The sequence below is a fragment of the Leptopilina heterotoma genome, unplaced genomic scaffold (assembly GCF_015476425.1).
Source record: "Leptopilina heterotoma isolate Lh14 unplaced genomic scaffold, ASM1547642v1 Lhet_246, whole genome shotgun sequence".
Classification (NCBI taxonomy): domain Eukaryota; kingdom Metazoa; phylum Arthropoda; class Insecta; order Hymenoptera; family Figitidae; genus Leptopilina; species Leptopilina heterotoma.
Genome location: NW_025110962.1, coordinates 169,300 through 181,413, shown reverse-complemented (window position 1 = coordinate 181,413; position 12,114 = coordinate 169,300). Strand labels below are relative to the sequence as shown.

Here is a 12,114-nt window from a genome sequence, read left to right as displayed (position 1 = left end):
TATTTCTAGTTTTGATTTTTCATTGATTTTAAATGTAAAATCCTATTTTACATTCTCATTTGGAGAGAATGAGAAAGTATTTTTTATAGATAAAAATTATAAAGATTGGATTTTAAAATATTTTTTTTTCTTTTTTTTTGATAAATATTCACATATGTCGTAAGTGTGCATTGGTGGAATTGTTTTATATACTTTAAATAATGACTATACACAATACAATAATAATGCTACGTCAAAAAGAAATCAAAGTTTACGTAAATATTCATTTGCAGGCTATTACGAAAGAAATTTTATTCTTTCTAAAGAGAAAAAAGAAACATTTTTTAAAATTTTTTTAATTACATTTTCTTTTATATTTTTTTCTAAATTGTTCTTTTCTTTAAATTTATTACGAGGATCACATTTTCATCACATACATTCTTATATCGTAATAAAATTTATTATTACGATTGTTAAATATTTTTTTTTAAATAACAAAATTTAAGTTGTGAAATTATAATATAAATATATATAATTATTTCTCCCATAATGCCCACATTATCGCATAAACTTTATAGCAGGCAAAATTAAAGAATGGCAGTTATTTATTAATCAACTATTTAAGACAAAAAAAAAAAACAAAATAAAATATCGTTTGTGTCGAAAAACATAAATAAACTTATAAGAAAATATTTTTTTTTTGGGTGCAACACACCGTAAGAAAAATTAAAATTTGTTTCAGAATGAAATAAATTTTTTTTTTAAACAGATATATATTTCTTCTTCTTTTTTTCTTTTGAAAGAAACAAATTTTATAACAGTAACTAATAGCACCTATTAAGATCTATAATTTTTGGCTAAAATTTTACCCAATCCGATTGTCGTTCAATGTGAGTATTACAATCATTGTCCAATCTGCGAACATATTTCATTGGGATTCCAACTCTCAATAAATCGTCAGCTGTGTGATATTGTAAATTTGGATAATAGTAGTTTATTGCCTCCCAGCAAATTTCTGATAATTTTGGAATTGTCAGCCAAACTGAGAGTACAGCATCGGTTCTCTCCGCCTTTAATTGTTAAGAATATTATAATTACTATTACAATTACATATCATAATAAATGTTATAATTAATATTATAATTAATATTATATTTAGTATTATAATTAATACTATAATTAATATCATAATTAATATCATAATTAATATCATAATTAATATTAAAATTAACATCACAATTAATATCATAATTAAAATTATAATTAATATTATAATTAATATTTTAATGAATATTATCATTAATATTTTAATTAATACTATAATCAATATTTTAATTATTATTATCAGGTTTCGTACTCATCTACTAAAACCTACTATTTACAACTTTTTTTAAGATTTGCTACTATTTGGATATTTTTTCAGATTTGTGAAACTCAAAAGCTACTTTTTTCTATACTAGAGAATTTGCATTAGTTTAAATTCCCTAATAAATGAAATAAAAATTATTCTCGATAATGTAAATAAAATTCTTTCAAACGATTTAAAGCTTTTCAAAATTTTTTTCGAAATTCAATTGATTTCAATATCTACTAGTTCAATAAAAAATTTCCCAAAATAATTCAATTTAAAATAAAAAAATTATAAAATTCTTTGCAAACATTCAATTATTTTCATAAATAATTACATTTTTAAAGGAAGTAAATTATTTAAAATACAAATTTCATAAAATTTTTCGAAAAAATAAATTATTTAAAAAGATTTTATTATAAAATTCTTCGCAAGAATTCAATTATTTTTAAAAATGTTAATAAAGTTCTTCGAAAGAATTCAATTATTTTCATAATTTATAAAAATATTCGAAAAAATTTAATTATTTTCAATAAAATTTTTTAATAAATTCCTCGAAAAATTACAGTCATTATTAAAAATTTTATTAAAATTCTTCAAAAGAATTCAATTATTTAAAAAAAATTGCATATAGTTAGTTTGTTAGAATTTAATACCTAATTATTATCAATAAATTTTTAATTCAATTTCTTGAAAGAATTGCATTCTTTTAAAAATTTTTAGTGAAATCCTTCCCAAAAATTCAATTATTATTTTCATTAAATTTTAATAAAATTTTCTTAAAAATTTTAAAAATTTTAAATTCTTCGGAAAATTTAATTTAATTAATTTCCAAAAAATATTAAAAATTAAATTAATTTCAATATTTACGATTTTAATAAAATTTTCCAAAAGAATTAAATTATTTAAAAAAAAATTTTAATAAAGTTCTGTTACAAGAATTTACGTCGGTGAAGTTTACAACGTTTATTATCAACGACTGCAAGAAATAAAAATATTTTTCTTGACAAAAGCAAAATAAAATGCATTGTTTACAAATTTTTCTATTTCAAATTATTCATGAAAAATTGCACAAAAGTGTTTTTGTGCAAAAATATGAAAAAATTTGAATAGAAAATATTTTTTTCTTCTAAATCGTTGATTATATAAACGTTGTGAAATTCACCAACGTAAGAATTCAATTATTTTCGAAATGTTATAAAATTCTTCGGAAAAATTCAATTACTTTTCATAAATAATAATTACATTTTTACAGGAAGTCAATTATTTAAAACACAATTTTTCATAAAATTTTTCGAAAAAATTAATTATTTAAAAAGATTTTTATAAAATTCTCCTCAGGAATTCAATTATTTTTTAAAATTTTAATAAAATTCGTTATCGATTTCAATTATTTTTAATAAAATATCAAATAAATTCCTCGAAACATGCAATTATTCTTAAAAATTTTATTAAGGGAAGGCATCACCCTCAACTTTGACCCCTTTGAATTTTAATTCTCAAAGATGGTTATATTTTTTTTCTTGCAACATTTTAAACCCAAAAATATATAGGAATGTAAAAAAATTGAAAATTTAATTTTTGAACAGGTTGGAATTTTTATCTTTTAACTCGTTGCATATTTTTGCAAACCCATGCGAGAGGTTGTTTAAAATTATAAAATAAGCTTAGAAAAAAATTTTCGTTAAAAAATATTGAAAATTGTAAGAGAAGATTAATTTTAAATGTTTAAATTTTAAAATTTTTGCAAAGTCCTACACCAATAATCTTTTTTAAAAATTTTTTGTTAATTTTTAAAATTAATCTTCTCAATACAATTTTCAATATTTTTTAACGCAAATTTTTTTCTTGGCTTATTTTATAATTTTAAACAACCTGTCGTAAGGGTTTGCAAAAATATAAAACGAGTTAAAAGATAAAAATTCCAACCTGTTCAAAAATTAAATTTTCAATTTTTTTACCACATCTTAGGGGCCGTCCATATACCACGTGGACAGTTTTTCAAAGATTTTTGACCCCCCCTCCCCCCTTGTGGACACAAAAATACATGGGATCGTGGACATTTTCAAACTTTTTTTAACCCCCCCCCTCCCCCCAAAAGTGTCCACGTGGTATATGGACGACCCCTTATATATTTTTGGGTTAAAAATGTTGCAAGAAAAAAAATATAACCATCTTTTATAATTAACATTTAAAGGGGTGAAAGTTGGGGGTGCTGCCTCCCCTTAAAATTCATCAAAAGAATTCAAATATTAAAAAAAAAATTTGATATAATTTGTTTATTAGAATTTTATAATTATTTTCAATACTTTTTTAATTAAATTTCTTTAAAGAATTTAATTATAAAACTTGCCACAATATTGTATGGTAAGCTGGCTATTTTGCCTAGTAAGCTTGCCGTAAAAGCTATTAGCAGTATTATTAATAATGTCAGTAATAATATTGGAACTATCAGTAGTAAATAAATTATTGTTTCATAAATTATTGTTCGTACTAGCATGAGTTTTGATAGTTCTAGCATAAGTATTATTAGTACCGTAAATTGGGGCTATTAGGAACAGATTTCAACTTTAAAGTCTTGCAACTTTTTTTGTGTATTGAAATATTGCCTTAATTTTTTGTTTCTTTTCTTGATCTTGGCGAGCACATTGAAGGGTTAAATAATTGTTGAGGTCGATGATGGAATCACTGGTCGTTTTTTGCGACTTATCGGTCCCAACACTCTTTTACAATTTCGAACCATCTTTCAACACTAAAAACCAAATTAGGTGATAAAAAACAAAAGAAATTACGAAAAACTTACGTCTTGACAACGCACTTTAACAATTTAGAAGAAATAATTGTGTTCCTTATATACCCGCCGTTTGTGAATTTTGGTTTTTGTTTTTAAAATCTTACTGTAAATACAAAATAAACATATTTATTACTTAATGAACTCAATAAAGTTTCCCATTAATAAAAAACAATCACTTTGAGAAGTCAAAAATGAAACAACTAACCTCAGAAATCAAATGTTTTCCACGTTTGAAACTTCTCTAAAACACATCAAGTCACTTACAAGCTACTATTGTTCACAAAATAATTAATAGTCACAATTATTGCATTGAAAAGTATTGCCAGTTACCGCAGTAACAATTTTTCAAAAGCAAGTAACACAATTTATCGATAAACGGCGCCGATAGCATCAACTCCACTCGAAAACAGAATTTTGTTCCTAATAGCCCTAGTTTACGGTACTATAGTATAATAGTTTTGTTTTGTATAAAGTTTTGTTGGTATCAGCATAAGTATTGTTGGTACTAGCATAAGTATTATTAGTTCTAGTATAAATATTATTGATACCAGCATAAGTTTATTGGTAGTAGTAGTATTATTGGTAGTAGTAATTTTATTGATAGTAGCATAAGTTTATTGGCAGTAGCAGTTGTATTATTAGTTATAGTAGCATAAATTTATTGGCACTAACATTAGCATTACTGCAGTAATGCTGTATTATTGGTAGTATTTATAGTATTATTGGTAGTATCAGTAGAATTATTGATAGTATCAGCAGTATTTGGTAGCTGTAGTATTCTTGCTAGCTGCAGTAGTTTTGTTGGTTATAGTACTAATGCTAATAGTAGTTATGTTTACAGTAGTGCTTAATAATATAGTTATATTTAATAGTACTTCTAGTAGTAGCGTACTAATAATTACCTCGTCACGTTTTCGAATAATCCCCCCAAAAGCGTACATGCGTCCAACCGGAGTCAGAGCCGTAGAATGAAAATAAACCGGTCGCGGTAATTTGCATTGATTCAATCGGGTCCACTGCAGCAATTTCAAATCCAACTTCCAAATGTCATTGAACACCTGCGATCCATTGTAACCACCTGATATTACCACAGTCGTCACACCTGTATTTTCATCCGTATATTGAACAGATCCGTGACAACGTCTTGGTCGTGGAACTTCATTTGTACTCTGATCGTTATCACTCCTTGAATTCGGATCCCCCAAAGTGTTCAGAGTCATCCATCTATTGGTCTTCAAATCGTACGCCGGGATTTCCTACGAAACACAAAATATATGCGAATTAACCATTTTCAGAAACATTTCTACTCTATTAGCCAAAATTCAAAATATTTATGTTTAAAAGTAAAATTTTTAATTTTAAACTTCAACTATTTTTACAATGTTGAATTTTTGAACTATCAAAAACTGTTGATAGATTTTGATAACGATCAAGTGCGAGGTAATCAAATCAGGACTTTTTTTTATTTTTATCATGGTACAAAGTGGTACCTAGACTTCCAGACAATATATTTGTCTGGAAGTCTAGATTATGCAACAAAAATGGGGTAAAAGTTTGCTTCAAGTGAAAACGAAGATATAACATTAAGAATTAGCATCAGGATTATAATTGGAATTAAAATTAGGATTAAACCTAGATTTGGAACCATAATTAAAATTAAAATCGGAAATAGCAGCAGAACTGGAATTAAAATTAGGATTAGAACCAGAATTAGAATTAGAACCAGAATTAAAAATAAAAATTAGGATAAGAACTAGAATTAAAATTAGAATCAAAATTAAGTTTAGAAGTAGAATTAAAACCAGAATTAAAATTAGAATCAAAATTAGGATTAGAACTAGAATTAAAATTAGAATCAAACATACGATTAGAACTAGAATTAATATTAGAACCAGAATTACTTAGTTAGAATCGAAATTAGGAGTAGAACTAGTTAGAATTACAATTAGGAACCAGTGTTAAAATTAGAATCACAATTAGGATTAGAACCAGAATTAAAATTAGGTTTAGAACTAGAATTAAAACCAGAATCAAAATTAGAGTCAAAATTAGGATTAGAACTAGAATTAGAATTAGAACCAGAATTAGTTAGAATCGAAATTAGGAGTAGAACTAGAATTACAATTAGGAACCAGTGTTAAAATTAGAATCAAAATTAGGATTAGAACCAGACTTAAAATTAGAATCAAAATTAGGATTAGAACTAGAATTAAAACTAGAATCAAACTTACGATTAGAACAACAAATTAAAATTAGAATCAAACTTACGATTAGAACTATAGAATTAAAATTAGAACCAGAAATAGTTAGAATCGAAATTAGGAGTAGAACAAAAATTACAATTAGAATTAAAATTAGAATTAGAACCAGAATTAAAATTAGAATCAAGATTAGGATTAGAATTAGAATTAAAACCAGAATTAAAAGTATAATCGAAATTAGGAGTAGAACTGAAATTAAAATTAGGTTTAGAACTAAAATTAAAACCAGGGTATAGTTTAGAATCAAAATTAGGATTGGAAAGAGAATTAGAACCAGAATTAAAATAAGAATAAAAATTAGGATTGGAACTAGAATTGGAATTAGAACCAGTATTAAAATTAGAATCAAAATTAGGATTAAAATCAGAATTACAATTACTATCAAAATTTGGTTTAAAACTAGAATTAGAATTAGGCTTAGAATTAGAATTAGAACCAGAATTAAAATCAAAATTAAGATTGGAATTAGAAACAGAATTAAAATTAGAATCAACATTAGGATAACAACTAGAATTAGAATTAGAACTAGGTATTAGAAATAGAGCTAAAATTAGAATTAAATCAGAACTAAAATTAGGAATAGGACTAGAATCTAAACGTAATTATGATTCTAATTTTAATTCTAGTTATAATTCTAATTTTGATTTTTAATTATAGTTCTAATTCTAGTTCTAAGCCTAATATTGTACTTCGAATTCTACTCCTAATTTTGATTCTAATTTTAATAGAATCAAAATTTGGATCAGAACCAGTATTAAAATTAGAATTAAAATTAGGATTAGAACAAGAATTCAAATAAGAATCAAAATTAAATTAGACTTAGAACCAGTGTTAAAACTTGAACCATAATTAGGATTAGAACCAGATTAAAAATTAGAATCAAAATTAGGATTACAACTAGATTTTGAATTAGTCTTAAAATTAGATTTACGATTAGAACTATAGAATTAGAATTAGAACCAGAATTAAAGTTTGAATCGAAATTAGGAGTGGAACTAGAATTAAAATTAGAACCAATGTGTTAAAATTAGAATCAATATTAAGATTAGAACCAGAATTAAAATTAGAATCAAAATTAGGATTAAAACTAGAATTAGGCTTAAAATTAATACTAGAATTAGAATTAGGCTTAGAACTACAATTAGAACTAGAATTAGAACCAGAATTAAAATTAGAATCAAAATTAGGATTGGAACTAGAATTGGAATTAGAAACAGAATTAAAATTATAATCAAAATTAGGATAACAACTAGAATCAAAATTAGGATTAGAACTAGAATTGGGCTTAAAATGAAAACTAGAATTCGAATTAGGTTTAGAACTAGAATTACAACCTGAAATAAAATTAGGATTGGAACTAGAATTGGAAGTAGAAACAGAATTAAAGTTAGAATCAAAATTAGGATAACAACTAGAATTAAAATTAGAACTAGGTATTAGAATTAGAACTAAAATTAGAATTATAACTTAAATTAGAATTAGAACTAGAATTAGAACTAGAATTAGAATTAAGCTTAGAACTAGAATGAGAATTAAAACTGGAATTAGAAATAGAATCAGACTTACAATAAAACCATAAGCCTCCATTGCGGTGCCACCACCAAGAACGTAAATCCTTTTACCATCGAATGCAAGTTCATGCCTGTATCTTCCCTTCGGCTCATGTGGATCACGACCAGCGCAAATATAAACAGCCTCCCACGATTTCGTTCTCAAATCAAAACGATGAATATCACAGGTATATTCATAACCACTCGTACCGCCAACCGTGTAAAGAAACGGTCCATCGCATATCACCGCCTGTCCATATTGTGGTTCAGGAAAATCTCCCGTCGCATTCACAATCAACATTTCCCCATCGTTAATATTACAACTATAAAGTTGATTGCTACAACTCTCGCCAAATGGTACACCCGTACCGCCATAAACCAACAGTGTATTACCTTTCAAAACAACAGCATTTGATGCTAATTCATTTGGCATTCTCTCCCGACCTGGTAAACGTTTCCATTGTTGCGTTGCGAGACTAAATTTCCACAATTCCTTAAATAATGGCCTACTCTCAGTCCATGTGTGATCATTTTGCATATCTGGATCGTCATTAGTGATACTTGGATTAAAACCACCGTACGAATATAAATTATACTCGTCACAAACAATTCTATGGCCACTACGCGCTTTTGGTTTCTCACAACTTTTTGCTTTATGATTCATAAACACAAATGGCTTGAATGTATACATTTTGCCCATTTGTAAAGAACAAATTCACAAGAAACAAAAAACAAACTTTGGACTTGAAAATTTAGAGAAAATTCTTTTTGTTGTTTGAGGTTAGATTCCCTTTAAATTTACGATGATATGTCCATACATGAAACATTCTAGAATTTTACTTTTTAATCGTCACCAATATTTCTTCTTCTTATTGGAAAATTATTAAATAATTTCTTATTGATAAATATTTTTGATTGAAAAAAAATGAATTTCGATATTTTTCACACATTATTTTAATGACACTTATGTATTTATATGATGTGTGTTCAGAAAAAAACTGCAACTGGTAAGGGGAAAATTCTCTCTTCTGAAGCTATATTTACGTGGTAAAGTCAAGACACTTAAGGGTCATTTTAGTTCTGGAAGTAACCAACAGAGAGTGTTGTTTTTTTAGATAGAGTTTAATTTTTTAAGTTTCTTATTTCTTCAGCGTTCTTCAATTTATTAAATATAAACAAAATTCAAATCGCGTTCACGAACTATGTATTTTGGAAAATTTCTGCTTTTTAGGATTTTCAATTATTATTTTCCAATGTATAAATTGTCCTTGGTAGAAAAAGTAGATTGGAAAAAGATGACAGTGTCCTCTGAAGCGATAGTCACGAACCTTTAACTATTGAAGATAAAGAAGAAAGCTGTCGGTCCAAGACTGATGGCTGGTAAAGTATGGATTCTACTAAGTAGCGTTTGTAGATAATGTAGGTATTTTACCACCCCAGCAACAATTGGCAAAGAAGAAATCAAATCGAACTTCGCTTTTTCAATTTAGTCAGTATCGTCAGTATTTATTTATTTCCTTTTGTCTATAATTTTAATTTAATTTTAATGTAATTGTAATTGTAATTGTAATTGTAATTGTAATTGTAATTGTAATTGTAATTGTAATTGTAATTGTAATTGTAATTGTAATGCAATTTTAATATAATTTAAATGTAATTTTAATTTGATTTTGATTTGATTTTAATTAAATTTACTTTTCACTTTAGTTTCTTCATGTTAGTCATTTCTGTAATGTTTTACCGTAACCTACTTATCTCTTCAATGTACTATTTATTATTCATCAAAGGTAATTTTTTTTATCTATTTGTTCTGTGTTTACATCTGATAAATAGATTTCGTTGTTTAGGAAGACTTTTTTTCTTCTATTATTTTTTATATTTAATTCGAAGAATTGTTTCTTTAATTTGAAGATGCCTACTTCTTCAATTATTATTTGCTAATTTATTATTCATTATAGTTTAATTAAAGAGTATTTTATTTATCTATTTGTTCCACTTACATATGAAAAAAAATATTTTAATGTTTCGAGACACTATTTTCTTGTATTTTTATTTATTTGTTTAGAAGAATTACTTCTTTGATTCTATTGAATCAAAAAAAAATTTCTCTTTGAATTAAAGAAGATTTTTTTTAATAAAAAAAAGATTTTCTTTGAATTAAAATGGATTTCTTTGAATCAATAGGATTGTCTCTAAATCAAAGAAATTCTGAATGAATAAAAAAAATTCGTTATTGAATCAAAGAGAATTTTTTTAATTAAAAAGATTGTCTTTGAATTAAAGAAATCTACATTGAATTAAAAATTTTTTTCGAATTAAAGAAATTCTGATTGAATTAAAAAGGTTTTTTTGAATGGAAGAGAATTTTTTAAATACATAACAGACATTTTCTTGAATCGAGAAAATTTTCTTTGCTTTAAAAAAATTCCGATTGAATTCATGAGATTTTCTTGATTCTTGAATCGAAGAAATTTTTTTCAATTAAAGAGATTTTCTTGATTCTTGAATCGCAGAAATCTTTTTTAATTAAAGAGATTTTCTTGAATCAAAGAGATTTGTTTGAATCCAAAAAATATTCTGTGAAGCAAAATGATTTTCTTTGAATCAAAGAAATTCTGAATGAATAAAAAAGTTCATTATTGAATAAAAGAGAATTTTTTGAATTAAAAAGATTGTCTTTGAATTAAAAAATCTTCAGTTATTCAAAGAAATTTTTTTTTGAATTAAAGAAGTCCTGATTGAATTAAAAAGGAATTCAATTGATTCGGAAGAAAATTTTTTAATCACACAGAAGTTTTCTTGAATCGAAAAAATTTTCTTTGCGTTAAATTAATGCTGACTGAATTACAGGAGGTTTTCTTGATTTTTGAATAGAAGAAATTTTCTTTAAGAACATAGATTTTCTTTAATTCAAAGAGATTTTCTTGAATCAAAGAAATTTGCTTAAATACAAAAAATTTTCTTTGACTCAAAAAAATTCTGAATGAATCAAAAAGATTGTATTTCAATTAAAGAAATAAGAAGACAAATTTAAATCAAACAAATTTTTTTTACTTCCAGAAATTTTCTTTGAATCAAAAAAATTATCTTCAATAAAAACGATTTTCTTTGAATTAAAAGAATTTTCTTTGAATCAATGGGAAATTTCTTTGGATAAAAAAAATCGTGAACGAAACTAATAAATTTACTTCAAACCCAAGAGATTTTTTAGTAATAAACGAGAGTTTATTTTTCTTGAATGAAAATGTTTTTCTTTGACTCAAAAAAATTCTCATTGCATAAAAAAAATTTCTTGAATCGAAGAGATTTTTTCTTAACATATTTTCTTTGAATCTAAGATTTTCTTTAAATTTAAAAAATTCTGATTAAAGGAAATAATATTTCTTTGAATCAAACAGGTTTTTTTAGTCAGCAAAAGCAATTTTCTTTTAATGAAAAAATTTTCTTTCAAGATCAAAAAAAAAAAATCTTGATGCAATCAAACAATTTTTCTTGTACCAAAGAGATTATCTTCAATCAACAAGATTTTTCTTTTAAATTAATAAAACCCAGATTGAAGCAATGATATATTTAAGATTCAAGACAAGAAATTATTTTGTCATCAAGGGTATTAATATATAACATTATTTAATAATAAACAAGATATTAAAAAATAAAAATTATAATTCAAAATTTAATTTTTAATTTAAATTTATAAAAAAAAATACAAATAAAATTAAAAAAATTTGTTCTATTTTTTTGCCAATAACGATATGAGAAAAGGATAAAAGCAAATATTGTTTCTAAATTTAATTCCGCTAAGTTTTAGCACGGTTATTATAAGTTATAAGAGTAAATTTTTTTATCAAAACTTGAAGACAATTATCAGATAAGGGCGCTCTTGTTTGCGCAGTTATCTCAAACGGAGACTATTAACAAAGTTGAAAAAAAGTATTACGCTTTATGTCATTTGAAGAACGAGTTCATATCAGGCGTGTATACACGTATTAAACATATTAAGAGCTAAGTAAGGAAGTTCAGGTTGTCGCGCCCAGGAATTTTGTAATAAAACTGTAATAATACGTAATGACAAAAAGAGAAAATCAAAGGTTGCTGAAAGAATTTCTTGTATCTTTTCTTCAATTGCGATGTAAACGGTTTTTTTTGCGTCTTTCTGAAGATTTTTACACATGTTACAAAATA

General features: G+C 25.0%; 1 protein-coding gene across 1 annotated transcript; it reads right to left on the bottom strand.

Annotated features, from left to right (window-relative positions):
- Positions 1-160: 160 nt before the first annotated feature.
- On the bottom strand, positions 161-8,962 carry LOC122503158 (kelch domain-containing protein 10 homolog). Its single transcript, XM_043613604.1, has 3 exons — positions 7,949-8,962; positions 5,024-5,377; positions 161-1,049 (listed from the first exon to the last, which is right to left on the bottom strand). Exons 1-3 carry the CDS (start codon positions 8,630-8,632, stop codon positions 837-839), a joined length of 1,251 nt encoding a protein of 416 aa, XP_043469539.1. The 5' UTR covers positions 8,633-8,962; the 3' UTR covers positions 161-836.
- Between the last annotated feature and the right edge of the window lie 3,152 nt (positions 8,963-12,114).

Coding starts and splice junctions, on each gene's coding strand:
- LOC122503158 (XM_043613604.1), bottom strand. CDS start 8,632: ATGGGCAAAATGTATACATTCAAGCCATTTGTGTTTATGAATCATAAA. Junction 5,378..7,948: donor TGGAGGCTTATGGTTTTATT/GTAAGTCTGATT, acceptor TGTGTTTCGTAG/GAAATCCCGGCGTACGATTT. Junction 1,050..5,023: donor TTATTCGAAAACGTGACGAG/GTAATTATTAGT, acceptor TAACAATTAAAG/GCGGAGAGAACCGATGCTGT.